Here is a 16,778-nt window from a genome sequence, read left to right as displayed (position 1 = left end):
GCAAATGTTTTTGTCAGGTTGGCAGGAGAGGACATCCTGTGAGTTGAGGGAACCAGAGCTCCCTGCCCTCCTGTGGCATCCCTGGTGTGGTATTTTATGGGTGCATCTTAATCTTTCATCCTGCTTCATCTGATTCATGCTCTGAGTGCTTTGGCCACTTGCTGAGATTTCCACTTGTCACTTTCTGAGCTCCTTTTGTAATTCCCACTTTAACTTGTTTATTGCTTGTTTCCTTTATCTTCACCAAGTGTTTCACAGGACTCTTTACAGAATAAAAATAGAACAAAGGTGAATATATTTAAATCAACTCTATATTTTCTCCAGACAGTAGAAAACTCTACCATAGCAAATATTTATTGTAATGGCATCTCTGATTACTGTGATGATAAATAGTTGTATTTGGGAAATCATGATATTCAACACAGAGTGAATTTAATTTCTCTGGAATTTGCATCTTTTCTCTCTGTTTCTCTCCTCACCTTCCTTCTCTGCTGTCCCTTTACACATTTTCTTCCCAGCCAACTCAACAGCGATGTTGGCCTTTTAAATGTCAGTCGCCATCCAGATTTTTAAAGCAAATTTATGTGATTATATATGTGTGTGCAGAGATTATTAAAGTTTGTGTGTGCTTGGTTCCATCTAATTTAGATCCAATTTGCATCTTGCTGAGGCCCTGGAGATGTCTCCTGAAGGAATACCATTACTCCTTACCCCCAGCTCCCACTTTCCCATTGTCTCTGGCGTCTCTTTTAAACAACACTAATGACACAAGTGCAGCAGTCTGAGGAATCCAAGGAGCTTGATGAAGGATGAGAGGGTGGAGAGCCTTTTGCTGTCCTGTCTCTTGTTGCAGTGAAGCCTGGCAAGGAGCTGTCAGTCCCCATCAGCCCAGCTGCACCTGCAGGGCTGTACCTGGAACCCATCAGGGCCAGGAATGGGGAGACCTCTCTGCTCCCCAACCCTGTGTGGGTGCTTGTGAACCACCCTGGAGGTGGGAGGCACCTGCTTCTGTTGGGAAGGATGAAAATTTGACCAGAAAGTCTCACAGATATGTATGCTTAGCAGAAATATTTTTTAATGTAGAATCTGAAGAAGGAATAGAGATGGAAGCAAGTTTTGATATAGAAGAAAAGAATTGCTGAGCCAGTCTTACTGGATAACCTAGGAAGCAAAGGGTGTGTTAGTTAGAAAGGAGATTTTATGACTTAGAGCAAAGAATAAACCCACCACAAGCAAGATATTTTTACCAAGCAGAAAGATAGCACGGGTGAACAAGTTAGCAAAGTTGCAAGTAGAAAAAAGGTCTCAGAATTTTCCACTGCAAGAAAACTGGAAAACAACTTCTAGCTTAAACTGTCATTTACTAACTTTTAGTGTTTGGAGAATAGTAACATGAATATGGTAATTACAGTAGTTATGATAGGCTATAGATAAAAGTTAAGGTATAGATTGGTTCTACTGTATTAGGATGCTCAGGAAAGAAAAGTATATAATGCACTGTAACCAAAACCAAAGGGCCTCCAGGCCTGCCTGCAGCTGGAGCTGACAGCTGTGGGCACAGCTCTGTCACCCATGACCCTGGACTGCTGTGACACCTTGGATGTAATAAACTGCATTTTGGAGAGCTTCCTGGAGTCTCACATCCCCCATTTAGGCTCTTACATGCTCCCATCAGCACTGTGCAGCAGCTGAGTGCTACAGGTGACACTGGCCACCTTCACCCACCTGGATGTGTTTAATAAATAATTGGTCTAGGAAGAAGTCAGAGCCCCTCATCTTGCTCATCAAAAGCAGAGAGAGCTCTACAGTTCCTCATGCAGGTTGTGCTAAAGCACAGCTGCTCACAGCAGCCATCAGAAGGTCATTTCTTGCTCCCTCTCTTCTTCCTTTTCCTGTTTTCTAATAGCTGGGCTCTCCAGTCCCTTCTTCCCACTCCTCATTAGGGTGTGGAGACTCATTGAGCTCAACTCAAGCCCTGGGAAAAAGCCCTGCTGGTTTTGCTGCTTGGAAGTGAGCTATCATCTTATACTGGCTTGCTGGAAACCAAGATTACAGAGTACATGTTCCTGGTAATAGTGATCTTAATGAGATGCAAGAAATGCACACTTGTATTTGGACCCAAAGCCATCTTCATGCATTGCAACCTTATATCTGCTGAGAAAAATAATACAAGTTGGCAAGACTGTGACTGACAGCACAGTCAAATGAAAGGATTCTGAATCTCTCCAGATAAGGGCTGGCTTGAATAAGGGTCACAGTTCACCTGATGCATTGTCATATGAATAGAGGGTTGTCTGAAAGTTAGGTATGTCTAACAGCAGCTATTGTACTCAAAGATTTATTGGTGGGCAAAAATCACATGTAAAATTTCTCGGTGTTTTTTGGGGTTTTTTTTGGTTGGTCAGTTTTGTTTTAAAGTTAGTCAGAATGTTTCATGAAACTGTGGCTCCTTTATTATGGGAATGCTGCCTTTGGTGCAGGTTTGGTTATAGTAAGAGTTTTGGTCTTTGCTTCTGTTTCATATAACAAAATGCTGTAGGTGTCATTTGTCAAATGTACAATATGTCATACATAAAGACTTAGTCCCCTAGCCTGCTCTAAAATAAAACTCAAATCTGAAGATATTTAGAGTTTGGGAGTAGGGTTGGTTAAACTCTTTGCAGATTTAGAATACCTTTATACTTGTTACCAGAATGTGTTATGTCATTCTGGCTTCACTGTTTGTCTGGCAAGTTTCAGCTTTAAATTATGTTACAATGGTCTTTTGTAAGATGCTTAGTTGGTGCATTTAATTAGAAGCAAATATATACCTGACTCCAGACAGAGATAAGAAAGAAAAGATACTATGTCCTACTTTTGAGTGCAAAATACCAAGAAATAGAAGATTCCATTTCATGTAGAATTGGAACACTAGAGTGATAAGCAAGGGAATTTATAGGAAAAAAAATAAAAGCTTTAACGATAATGCATCTTTTTCCAGAAGCTAAGGTGAAAGGACAGTAATGACTATAGTTTCTTTGTATTCAGAGGACACCTTCAAACTTCTTGCTTTAATATACTCTTCTGTTACATTTTAACAGCAAATATTTGGAAAATAAGAGTATTTTTGTCGTCTGTTAAACCACTTCAGTTAGACTTATTTCCAGAAGTCATGGCGTTTTCTCAGTAAATGTATGGATGATTATCCATACATTCCTGGAAAGGGATGGTGATCCCCACTGTTCAGAAGGACCTTGCCTAGGTGGGAACACACTTCCACTTAGGCAGTTAAGAAGAAAGGAGGTGGGAAGAAGCACTCCTGTAAGTGGTACTTGTGTGGTGTCATGCTTTGTGTTGGTCCAGATGACCTCTGTAGTCCTCTCCATCTTAAACTTCTCTGTGGTTGTGAATAAAATAAAAATAAGACTTGAGCTACTTAATTCCAGTTCTGAGGATCTTAGGTATAGATAATTAGTTTCTACATCACAAGAACCTGGAAAAACTGTCTTCAGTAATGTTTGTGCTGCATTTTTGTGATGGCTAATGAGCATGTCTTTGTATATATACATAAAATATATGAGTATATGCTTTAATTTTGTTTGTGAACCTGGAGAGAGGCAGTGACCCAGTTTGCTCAGAAATTATATCATTACCATGGCAGAAAATCACTAGAACTCTGTTGAATGGCACTGCTTATAGTGAAAACAATAGCTTAATAATTATCATAATAATGGAAGTAGCTTTAAGGATTTCTTTAGAGTGAAAAACGACTTTACAGTATTTTTTTGATGGTTGAAAAGAGGAGCTGGAAGAGATGGATGGACAGCTAATTGACCATTTTGTCTCAGTGTGAAATCTGCTGAGGCTAGAATTGGTGGACATGGTGTATCAGCAGGTAGCAGTCAGACTTGCATCAAATCAGCTGGTGTTCATGTGGTGGCAGAGAGCCCTACAGGCATGGGCTGTTCAAGAGATAAAAAGGACCAATAGATGTCAGTAAGGATTTCAGTTAGCATCTCTTGGGCTTCTCAGCACCACTAGGCAGCCTGAAAATACTATTCCTGTGCTGTTCCTTCATATCATTCCCCAAAGCAGGGGCAGTATATTTGTTTCCTAGAAATAAATAAATACAATGTTGCGATCAGCAATACCCAAACTTCTTTTCATAGAAGCTCTGTTCAGGCAAAACTTGTCACATGAATTATGTTTGAACATTCATTTTCTCCTGTGCTCTATTAGGCAAGCAGTGGTTAAAGGCTCCCTTCCACATCCCTTTGCTCTGACACTGTTTGGGGACACGTTGTACTGGACGGACTGGAACACTCATTCCATCTTGGCCTGCAGCAAGTACTCCGGGGAGGACCTGCGTGAGATCCATTCCAACATCTTCTCCCCCATGGATATCCATGCCTTCAGCCAGAAGAGGCAGCCAAATGGTAAGCTGTCTTGCTGTCCTTTTTTTAATTGCAATCTGGAACTGATTTGCAAAAATCTTTAATTAGTCTTTCTGGATGGTGCTGGGTGGCTTCAACCACGTCATGATGCAATTTTTCCAGTGCAGAGAATAGTAAAAGATCCAAAGGGAAACCAGATATTCTCTGCATTTTTTGTAGGGATTTTTAAGTGCAAGAAAACTCCTCCCTTTCTTTTTTTTTTCTGCCCAACACATTTATGCTCTTGTCATATTTTTCTGTTTCCTGTACCATAACTTCAGGCAACGCAATATTTTTATTTTTCTAAGAGGTAGTTCCTGAGTGGAAAGTAGTGTTAATTTGGCAGATGATATTAAGCAGGACTAGTGTAGTAGTGTAGTAACCACTGTCTTAGTATAGTATATATAAATATATATATAGTATATATGAAGTATATATTTTAGTGTAGTAACCACTGTCTTAACCATTGGGTTAATTTACTGTATTTGCATTTTTTTATATATATACACATTCAGCACCAGTATGCTGAAGAGTTTGTAAAAATGAGAAGAGCAGAGCTGAAACAAAGTTCTTGTTTAGAGCCAAGTGCTACTTTCCCAAGAAGGGAACTATTCAACATCAGTGCATTTTGGTACCATAAGTACCCCAGTACTCAACACTTGGAAGTAATTTTTACTTGTTCTGTGTTTATCATTTCCTCCTTTAATCTGTGTTGCTGCCACTGATTCCATCACTCAAATGCCATTTGTGTCTTAACACATGATATGAGGTCATTCGTTATCAGAAGCATTAATCTGTGTGATTTATGTTTAACAGCTACAAACCCATGTGGAACTAATAATGGTGGCTGCTCCCACTTGTGTTTGATGTCTCCTACCAAGCCCTCTTATCAGTGTGCATGTCCCACTGGTGTGAAACTTCTTGAGAATGGAAAGACCTGCAAAGATGGTAGGCTTTGTTTTTAAAAAATCCTTTAGTTTAAGCACAAAGTAGCTTTTGGAGGGAAGGGGTTCTTCCAGCTGAACTATGTGAATGATGCCTGTTAGGGGTGGCAAATTCTGAAACTGTGTATGCTTTTGCAGTACAGATAAAAGTGATTGGAAAATGCCCTTTACATTGTAAAAAGGAAGAATTCTCGTGATTGAAGGGCAGGTTGCCTCCAGTTACCAAATTTAAGTTGCAGTTCTATCTCTGTCACAAACTCCCTGCAAGTTTTGGGGAGCTCTGTTGTTGTTTTTTCTTAGAGAAAAAGATACCTACATCCTCTGTTGTCTCTTAAATATTTCTGGCATAGATCCTGAAGTATTTGGCTAATTAGATTGTACAACAAGTCCTTTTTAATTTTTTTTTTTAAGTCTGATTTCCATTTATTATACACACTTACACCTGACATCTCTCTCTGAAAATAATGGCATGTTTTTAGAGGTGTTGAAAGCCCTAAAACTCAAGACATGATCAGGATTTAGAGCTGCAAGCTCTGACCAAAAACTGCTTTTAGTTTCTCATTGTGGGCTAATATACATGATTTTAGATTGTTATAATTTTTAAGTGTAGGTCTTGTGATGTTGTGTTGTGGTTGCTGTAGCACACTAACAGGCTCAAAATTAAACTGGGAGATAATTAGCTGGATCATAAATAACCATCTTTTATGCAGATCATCTCCCTAGGACAGAAGTAAATAGAGGAAGAAATGATACAGCAGAGCTTAGCCAAATAAGCCAAATAAAATGGATACAGAAATATTTTTTTAATTGGAGTTTTATATTTCGAAAATTATTTCAGGTTTGTCAGCTATGTTCAGAGTTTTCTTTAATTTCATGCTATTTCATGCTCTCTGCTGATTATTTTTGAGTGTCTCTGTGAACCTTGTTAAAATAAATTGCTGCTTTTATGTGAAAAGCAGCTCCCAATTTAGCCTGGCAGGATTGTTTATAAGAATTTCCCAATACACAAACAAGATGTTTTTCTTCCATTTCCCTTGGTGTAAGACGAAGCTTTAATAATACTGCTCTGGGTAGGTTGTATGCAGTCAGAATGTGACACAAATCCATGTGCTTTTTCAAAAATACTTGATATGCACAGATAAATTCCAGTGTATCAAAGTAAATTACCAAGGGTAAGTAGAAGAATGGTATTAAAAATCCACCCCAGAACCTTATTAAAAGGATTTTTCATGTAGATATATTCAGAATCATCATTTCACTTTTTTAGCCATTTCTTATGTCTCAGAATTTATAACTGTTGCTCTTTTCTCCCACTCCCTGAACGTGAGAAGCCAGATTTTCTGTTCCCAGTCAGCCATTACATGTATTTAATTTACAGAATATAAGCCCCCACTGTACTAGAAATATTGTTAACCAAGTTGCTACAGTATTTTGTCCAGTTGTATGCAAAAAAATTTATTCAGGAACATTTCTCTTCTGCTTGTCAATATCATGTTGCATTTTAAACCATTCCGCTACTTTATCTTTTGGGCACATTCTGCCTCTGCCTTTTCAGGATAAAAAGAGTGGGAAGAGAGGAGAAAATTGAGTCTGTTTATTTAACTTGGTCTTAGAAAGGAGACAGCACATAACCCAGATGAAGCAACCTACTCAAATTATTCATCAGGTCCACTGGTTTTGTGCAGCTTTGATCCTGTGCAGAGCTAATTTCTGACATACTCATGCAAGAAGTTCAGCATTTAGAGCTGAGCATGCCCCAAAACAGTGATTGTTTTTCACTCCTCTCTCCCTGAAGGGAAGTGCAGATCCCTAAGCACACTTAGGGCTTTTGTGAGTGACCTACAACTTTCCAGAGCTTTTCCAGGCACAGATCCCCTGGAACTCCTTCCTGTAGGTGCAAAGGCTGCAATTATTGATTTGAGGGAGGGAGGAGAGTGTGGCAAGTGAACAGAGCCAGAGTAGCCATAGATCAGAGTTCAGGATGTAAATCTGGACTTGTCTCTGTGGGGATTTCCTTTCTTAGGCTCCTCCAGGACCCCTGGGACGTAAATTAGTTTTCTCATTTTCAGGTGTGCAGTGGTGGGGGATTGTTTCTAATTTCTTGGGCTGGTTTTTTCCCCTTGTACTTACCTGTTCTCTATATCTGCTGTGAAATTAGAGTAGAACCCTGAGAACATTTTTTACTTCAGATAGTTTCAGTGTACATCTGTAATGCTGCAGTGCTGATTAAACCCCCATTTGCAATTAGAATGTGTACATGACCATGGGAGAGACTGGTGACTGAGAAGTGAAGAAAGGTGAAAAATTAGGCTGAGTTTCTCTTCTTTAAGATGGCTTTGTCTTATAGCAGTAGACTAAAATCAACCTGGTTCCTAAACCAAATTGTTTCATGGTGAAATGAGCCTCTTTGAGGAGAGAGCTTTATTTCATGCTGTGCTGTGGAGAATACTGGGCTGTGCTGGAGGGATTCTGATGGGTGAATTTTGAGTGTGTGTTTGTGGTGTTTGCAGTGCTTTGGCATTGACAGATGATGCTGGCAGCCAAAGGTGAGGCTGGCTGACCTCCCTGAGCAGTTTCCATGACAACCTAGCGTTTTTGAATAATCTTGGTTTATAGGAAATCTTTTCCTCCCTTGCCTTTCTCCCAGTGCTAGTTTCTCTATTTTTATAGGGTTTTTTAAATCATACCTTTGAGGAGTTTTACTATTTCTGGTAAGATCTGTGAATACAATAACACACACATTCCAATTTTGAAAGATTTCTCCACAGTGTTTCAGGAAGGGGGGTGATACCTTAGAATAAAACTATTTTTCTAATACCTGATAATACAAATCAAAACAGCAAAGTATACTGAGATGTGGGCTTCTAGTGAGGTTTTAGCTCCCCCATTCCCTAGGTGAAAGTTTGTAAATCCCTGTCCCTCAAGCAAAAGAGCGCCAAGTAAGTTATTTCATGGCCAGATAGTCCTCTCTCAGTGACATGTGAAGCAAAGAGTCCTTTCTGAGCACCCAGACAGGACTTGGGGCTTCTGCCAGGGAGCTTTTACCACCTTGTGTCATATTCTTGGTAATGTATTGTTCCTCTGCACAACATACTGCAGTTTCTTTTTCAGTATTGTGTGTTCTGCTGTTCTGAGTTTGGCAGTGCTACATTCAAATGATCTTTTGACAGTTGTAAGACAAACCTGAATTTTCCTATATAAATGAGTTTGTCATTGGAGTTAGATTCTTACTGGTGCCTGAAGATCTCTCTGTCCATGTGCTCAGCTTCTGTCTTTGCCCATAAGGAGTTTGATTTGTGTCCTGCAGTTGCTTCTGCCAACAGTGAAATGTGGTTTAAACTGAGAAAACCAGTGGCAACTTCAGCTGAGCAAGGAGGTGTGAGTTGACTCACAAAGAAAAAGCAGTGCTGCACACTTCAGTTTCAGCCTTGCTTTGGCCATTCTGTTCTCTTCCAGGAAAAGAATCTTTATTTTTGCCCCATAGATACTCACATTCTATTTCCCTGATAGGCCTGGAGGCAGGAAGCAGAATTTTGCACTTTGTTTTGCAATTTAGGGCAGTCCACTGCCTAATTTGCTTTGTCAGGAATAGCGAGGATCCCAATTTGTCAGCACAGATCAAGATGTTAGTTTCACACCTTCATTATTTAATTTCTTTTAGAGGAAAGAAGAAATATATAATTAATTGCAGATGCGTGTTCTTTTGCCTTTGTAGTTTTAAGGTTGAGCTTACATGAAAGACTCTAGTTTGTATTGTTGTATCAGGGACTCTTTCACAATAGTGACTTCAAAACTAGTCACTATTGTGAAACTAGGGGAGAAATCTAGGAATTAAATGTTTTGGTCAAATGTGAAGCAATTCTATTTGGGATGTATTAAAAATCGTGATTTCTCAGATACAGGGAATGCATTATACATGTCTTAGGTCTAGCATTTCTTTTGTATGCATTCCTGAGCATGTGTCTGTGTAGCTCAGCAACCACTGATGGTTTTAAAGTTCAATAACTTACAAATGACTGAGGCCTGTATATCATTGAGAAGATGTAATTAATTATAAAGGTTAGAAGGGCATTGGACTTAAAGCTGTGCCATTGCACGTATCTTCGTGCTTGCTCTGATTCCCCCTTTCTCCCCCTTCTCTTGACTTCAGCTAGCACACAGATTTAAATTATTTAGAATTTTAATAGTGAATTTTTGAGGCAAGCATTAGTTCCAGTACTAATGTAATGCACCGTCCGTGAGCTTGTAATCCCAGCTTTCAAAGTGCTTAATAAAAGTAGGCTAAAGCTCTCAAAACTAAGAGTCTGGAGTAGTAAGGCTTATATGTCCATATTTAGACAAGTAAGGGACTTGGCTTTCAAAAAATTGCTAACTCTCTTGAATATCCTGTGACTTGAGGCACTGCTGAAAAGAATCCTGAGCATAGTCCACAAGTTGAATGGTTTAGAAACAGAGGGAAAACTGCCTCAGGTCTGCATATGTGTGTGAGATCAGAGTTCTGGCTGCAGCCTCCATGAAAGCATCCGAGCCAGCTGAGGTTTGAGAAGTTTTATATGTTTGTGACTTGTTCCAGTTCCCCTAATAAGTGCTGATAATTTTTTTTTAAAGCCAAAAATAAAGTTATGCTTGCATGCAACCTGTATTGTCTTTTTCTTTTTTTGAAATACGATTCTATACTCGTGATATTCTCTCCCTCATGCTCATCATTAGAGGCTTGATTTTTCTTAGGCAAGGCAAGAGGTCTGGAGATCCTGCTGTTATCTTAGTTTCTGCTTCATAACTGATCTTTGGAGTAGAAGTGAACAAAATTGATTGGTTTTGTCATGTCCTGATACCCTTGAGTACCTCGAGCATCTTCTGAGTGGTGATCAGTGCCCAGGCAGGTAAACTTTGCACAGCTGGGGTTGGCCACACTTCTGAGACCACCTGGGGTTCTGTTCCCTGCCTGTTCTCCAGGCGGTAATGGGATCAGTCTATAAATACTCCCAGCCCTTGCTATTGTCAGGACGAGCCTGGAGCTATTCAGAGCCATCTTTCCCTCAGCATGCCTGGAGGTGTGATGCTTCTCTGCTGCTGGTTTCTTTTTCCTGAGCTGAATGGCTGCTGATCTAACTAAGCAGCTGAGGTGTTGGTTTGCAAATGTTTGGGTAATAGCTCTGAAGCAAGCTTTCAACTTTTTATTGCCTGGTTGGAGGGCTCAGGGTTGGTGTTTGATGGAGGGATTGGAATGCTGGCAAAGCCGCCAGATAAGAAGCATGAAATTCTTAGCTCGAGGTTCCAGAGTCCAGCACGGGGTAGCTGAAAGCCACTCATTTCCCAGTGCTGAATTAAAGTTAAACACATGGGTTGCTTGACTAAACAACAGGGTTGCAGGCTGAAAACAGGATACTGAAGCTGTTGAAATGTGTTGTCTTTGGGAAGAATGGGAAGGTCAATTGGTCAATTTTAAGGGTGAGTTTGAGCAAGGGTATGGTTATACTGAACTGAGCCTTTCTGGAAACCTGGCATTGGTTCTTTGAAATGACTGTCAACTTCAGCCAAGACACACAAACTATTTTTAAATTATGCTTTACACTATTGCTGTATATGGTAGATAATATATATATTTTGAACTCTGAGGTTAGGGCATTTGCTCAACCTTAGGTTTACTTCATAATGCACAAAAGATATAATTGTTTGGTGTTTTTAGTATGTTTGTCATTATCATGTTTAATCCATTTATGTTGGATAAATGACTGTGAAGTTGCTAAGAAAATGTAGTAGGGGTTTCTTTCTTCCTTGAACTTAAATTGTAGGGATTAGTGATGTACTAAGACTTTCTATAACATAATGCACCTGTCTGCTTGAATCTCAGTGCTGAATTTTTTGTTGTACATAGTAGCAGCAAATACAGATACACATAGAGACTGCTGTGTCAAGATTAATTGCTTCTGTAATTATAAAAAAAAAACCCCACGAACCTCTCTAACAGGCCCTTTTCCCATTGGCTGTGTCTCATGCTTTACAGTATTCTGAAGGATACATAGGCATGTAATTGCAGGTTTCTCCCCTCCTGATTAATTAATGCATAGGATTTACTCACTAGAAGAACAGTTTAGCACTGTGTGCATGTATTTCTGAACACAATGTGTTTTAGGGCAGAGGATCCCAAAGCTGATCTTAGTCCATTCTGGACTACCAATCAGAAAGACTTGTAATAATATCCTCAACTGTTGTTGAAAGATGCTGTTTCCCGCAGCACTGTGGAAGTGTCTTAGAGGTTTTTAACACCTAAAACTTGCTGTAAATGAAGCAGTGGCTGCTTTGGCATCTTTCCAAGGTTTATCATGCAGTGAGGTTTCAGCTAGCACCGACATCAATTACTGTCTTTAAAAAAAAAAACAAATTTGGCATAAGGCACCAAAATTCTTCTTTCATCACCAACTTCCTTCAGTTTTAGCTCTTTCAGTTTTCTAGCTCTTATTTATACCTCTTACACACCAAAATCGAGACATGGGCACAATGTGGCTTGGCAATTGCTCATTTTCACTGCATGTTCATGCATTTGTTTTCCTAAGCCTTCTCCACCCTCCCCCTCATCCTCCATCAGTCCCTGCCAAAGCCTGTCCTCTCACTCTTTGAGGAGAGCCATTGCACCACACTTTCCCTGCAATTATACATGCATTTTTCACCTTAGCTCAGGCTTCCCTCGGGCCTGAGCTGCTCTTATCTCCCTAAGACTCCAAACTGATAAGCCAGTTTAATTGGAATGGGGTGTGGTGCTTGTTTATCCTTCATTACCTTAAAAACTGGGGACATAGAATAGAAAATTAAATGAAAATGAACTAGATTACACAATAAGGGCAACTGTCATTGATAGTACCATTAAACATGCTGAGTTGCCTGTGTGAAAGCATTTTCTGTAGTGCAAGCTGATCTTAGTTATTTATTGTGATTCTGACTTGACCCAAAAGCCAGCAAGGCTTTTGTGTGCTTTGGCTCAAAAGTATTTTATAAGACACTGTTATTTATCTTCATGTCTTCAATAAGCTTGTTCTTAGCAAATGTGGGAGAAGGTGACAGCCCTCCTGCTCTGCATGGTCATTGCACAGTGGTCTGTTCCCAAATCTGACTCCTCCAAGTAGAGTTTCTCAAAAGATGTTTACTCATGGTGTTCTGTTACAATTTTTCCATTTATCGGGCATTGTTGAAACATACAGCTTGTTTGTCATGGCTGTCCTCTCACTAATAGCACCAAACAGTAAATAATTAATTTCTCATCTAAGAGGTTGCAGGCCATCTGTTGATTTGCATGAAATAGCAGCATAGTTGCTGCATATCTATTTCAGTAATTTGGAGGGAATGATATGGATGGAGAATATGAGCAACATGATACGTTCTGGGAAAGGACCACTGGGTTTTCTCTGTAAACACATCTGACTTGTTCTGAAGAAGAATAAACAGAGACATTATGAGCAGCTTCACATTTGGAGTGGAATTCTCTGCTGGTACCCAGCAGTTTGGTTAGGTCCTGTTGATAAAAACAAGAGCAGGCTCCTGGTACTAAAGTGGTTTCAGCTTTTATTTTAAAAAAAAGGCCTAAAGCAAGGGGGTCCGTGGGCCGAGCAGGAGCATTCCCGTCGAGGATGCTGCAACCAACACCAGCGCTGGGGATGTCCCCGATGTGGCACAAATTCAGTGGCTCAGAAGCCCCTTTTAATCTTGGTTTTTGTCCCTTTGGATTGGTTTCTTTTTGGATCCTTCATTTGCATGAAGGTTTAAGGCTTTGATTGGCCCATTACAGTTCTCTCCAGGCTGGCTGGTTTCACCTGGGGGATGGTGCACTTTATTGAGGTGTATTACTCTTTTAACCCCTTTTACAATATAACAACCAAACTAACAGTACATGCTTAAGGATCTATCAACTATTTTACAACAGTTTCTAACTGTCGGGACCCAGGACATTCCTCTGGCTGCCCTGGGTGATTTCGAGACCCTGGCACGGAGTCAAAAACACCCGCGCCTTCCATTTTAGCCCATGGAAACAATTAACAACTTTGTGTGAAGATTTACAAGCCACAAGAGTTTGAGTAGAATGGTAGTTAATTTGTCACAGGGTGGAAAAGTAGAATTATGGGGATTCAAGAGGCAGGATGGAGGAATCTGGGCATGTTCTGTCCTTCCCCTTCTTCTTGTCCTCCATCTTCTGCTGGGATGGTGACACTGATTGGTTTAGGACAGAGACAGACTGTCTAACGTAGGTGATAGGTATTAGAAAATTATTGTAAATAAAGTACTCATAGTTTGTAGTATAAAAAGTTGTCACCACCCCAAGGGCAGTCACTGTGCCACAACCCAACCTGCCAGACAGATCTCAGCAGGTCAGAGAAGGAATGTAATAGATAAGAAAAAATAAACAACCTTGAAAAACAGAACAAACAAATCTCAACTTCTTCAGTGGTAATGGAGCTGGAAAAAAAATCTTTCTAATACCTCGGGGGTCAGCTCAACCACAGAAATCCAAGATTTTTAACACTGTGAAATCAAGGTAGCTAGACCATATTGTTGGGAAAGAACAGACTCAGGTTCTCTGTTTCCAGGAATGTTTCCAAGGTGTTTGTCCTGTTCCTGCAGGTGCCACCGCGCTGCTGCTCCTGGCCCGCCGGACGGACCTGAGGCGCATTTCCTTGGACACGCCGGATTTCACGGACATCGTGCTGCCGCTGGAGGACATCCGCCACGCCATCGCCATCGACTTCGACCCTCTGGAAGGGTACATCTACTGGACAGACGACGAAGTGAGAGCCATCCGCCGCTCCTTCCTGGACGGCTCGGGCAGCCAGTTTGTGGTGACGGCGCAGATCGCGCACCCCGACGGCATCGCCGTGGACTGGGTGGCGCGCAACCTCTACTGGACGGACACGGGCACGGACCGCATCGAGGTCACCAGGCTCAACGGCACCATGAGGAAAATCTTGATATCAGAGGACCTGGAAGAACCCAGAGCCATTGTGCTGGATCCCATGGTTGGGTGAGGAGCTGTTTGGGAGCATTTTTAAACATATTTGTCATGCAAAGAAGATATCTCTGTCTGCTTCTATCTAGATAGTGGTAAACTATCTACATAGTTTCTCTATCTATGTAGTGATAAACTTCTGAGCTTTCCAAATGAAAATAATGGGAATCTCTGAGGCACAAGCACTGCTGCTGTATTTTCACCACGTGGGTAGTCACCTTATGTGTCTATATTTTATGATTTTTAAAAATATTTTTGTGGACTGCGTGAATCAGCTTGTTTATTCTAGCTAATAGCCCTGGTTATATTTTCTTGCTGAGCAGACTGGTACAGGAATTTTGTATGTTTGCATGCCAATTCTTTCTGAATGGTTTGGGCATTCTTACCTAGGTAAGGAAATACTTTTAGTTTAGGGATGTAGCTTTTTGCAGGCTATGTGGTTTTGGGGAAGAGTAGTCCAGAAGATGCTATAAGAATATTGGAGGTTTGGATTAATGAAGTTTGTTTCCTTTGCAGGTACATGTACTGGACTGATTGGGGAGAAATCCCAAAGATTGAGAGGGCAGCATTGGATGGCTCAGACAGAATTGTGCTGGTGAACACCTCGCTTGGCTGGCCAAATGGGTTGGCACTGGATTATGCAGAAAGCAAAATATACTGGGGAGATGCCAAAACAGACAAAATAGAGGTTTGTAACTGTACCTGCGTTTTTTATTCCATGAAGTTATAGAATGTAGTTTTGCTTTTCTAGGTGTTCATATTCTGATACAGCTGAAAAGGGTGATGGGATGGTGGTTGAGTTGTGCTTTTAGAAACAACTCTGTTCTTCTCAGCCTTTGTGCAAGTTACTTGCTATTCTTTCCTCATTTTTTTGTGTGTAAAATAGAAATTATATCCCTGTAGTAGAGCTGTCTTTTTAAGAATGTGTGATAAGGACTTGTTAAATAAGCAAATTCTTAGGTCATTAGGGGAAAAAGCTTTTTACTGGGATTAAGGTATGTAGTTTAAAAAAAAAATCATCTTTCAGTCTTTGCACTGCTCAATTTAGAGCCTAGTAAAATATATTTTAAAGAAATAAATATTTTTTCACATGCACTTATTTATACTTCCAGAAATCCTTTATATTTGCATATCCCTTGTTTAATTAGAGTTTCAGCAAGAGCATAGAGTTTCCTATTTTCTTACATGTCCAATTGAAACTTTTGATTTAAAAAAAAAAGGACACTTTTTTTCTTCTCTCCCACATTGAAAGTCTTGCATTTATTTTTGTTGTGTAACAGTTACGAAACAAATTTGGCATTTATTATCTGTCAGTCTTTGAGAAAATGGTATTGTTTAGCATTTGACCAATTTGTTGTCAAAAGCTTTTGTTGGAAGTGGAAGACCTGACTGCTACCTGGTGCTCAGGTCTGCCTGTGCTATATCCTGGTAGATTTGCCTTCCTTTGAGGAATTACAGTTTCCTTGTTGATTCCTAACTGTTGCAAATAACTTTTAACACTTATCATATTTGGCACAATCATTTCTTTTTCTAGACTTACAAAGTTGTTTTTACTCATTTATAACTACAAATAAGTCAAGGTGAAGTCACAGTCATGTGCTGGAAGGTCACACAACTGTTAGTTCTCCTTTAGAGCCAAAGTAACTCCAGTCCTGCAAGGTGAGTTGCTTTGAAGCACTCCCTGAGAGAGCCTCATGGAGCAGAGTTTTCTTTGTCCTGAAAACAAGATTTATAGTCTGTAATTCACCCAATATTACACCAACTCTGTGAAAAGAGGAGAAAATAGTCTGAGGGATGTGTAGAGATTTATTTATTGAGCACTTCAGCCCTGATACTGTCTCAGCCTTGATTGTGTTTTGCAAAAGGAAAGTTAGGCATTCTTCACCCTCATGTTTGCCAGAACACTGAGATTCCTTATTCATTAATAATGATTCTATTCAGTGCTGGATCAGTTTGTGGCAGAAATTTTCATCTAGATCAGGCATGAGCTCACTGCTGCAATTCTGTCAAACTGGCTAGAACACATCATAGAATGTTTATGTCAACATTACAGTGTCTGTGGCAGGACACAAGATATCTGATTTGGCACAAAGGTTTTTTGGGACAATTTCCATTTCATTGTTCTTAAATCAGTGTAAGCCAATAAAATGAGTTTGTTCCAGGTTGTCATGTACCATCTCTGCAGGGCACCAGAAAAGATTTATCACTCTAAGATTTCAGAATTACTAGTTATTTTTTCCTATGAGTCTCCAAGTGTTAGTTGTATTACCGCTGCTGCTTTTTATAAAAAGTTAACTCTTATCAACTTGCAGTAAATCTTGAAACAGTTGGGATAAAACTTTTAAAGCAACAGAGAAAAAGTTCTCCCACAGTTTTTCTTCGGTGATTTTGGTTTTGTTTGAGGTTGTGGGTTTGTATTTTTTGATT

At 40.0% G+C, this 16,778-nt stretch overlaps 1 protein-coding gene across 3 annotated transcripts in view; it reads left to right on the top strand.

The window, feature by feature from the left end:
* LRP6 (LDL receptor related protein 6) overlaps nt 1-16,778 on the top strand; it is a 110,804-nt gene that overhangs the window by 51,334 nt on the left and 42,692 nt on the right. For 2 of the 3 annotated variants that reach the window (XM_058023360.1, XM_058023359.1), the window contains exons 4-7: nt 4,219-4,415; nt 5,229-5,360; nt 13,970-14,366; nt 14,868-15,039. In XM_058023360.1, coding sequence (XP_057879343.1) covers nt 4,219-4,415; nt 5,229-5,360; nt 13,970-14,366; nt 14,868-15,039 — 898 coding nt within the window. The remainder of the gene's footprint in view (nt 1-4,218; nt 4,416-5,228; nt 5,361-13,969; nt 14,367-14,867; nt 15,040-16,778) is intronic. The other variant, XM_058023361.1, reaches the window with a different exon arrangement.

The sequence above is a fragment of the Melospiza georgiana genome, chromosome 4, assembly GCF_028018845.1.
Source record: "Melospiza georgiana isolate bMelGeo1 chromosome 4, bMelGeo1.pri, whole genome shotgun sequence".
Taxonomy (NCBI): domain Eukaryota; kingdom Metazoa; phylum Chordata; class Aves; order Passeriformes; family Passerellidae; genus Melospiza; species Melospiza georgiana.
This window is presented reverse-complemented; position numbering and strand designations above follow the sequence as displayed.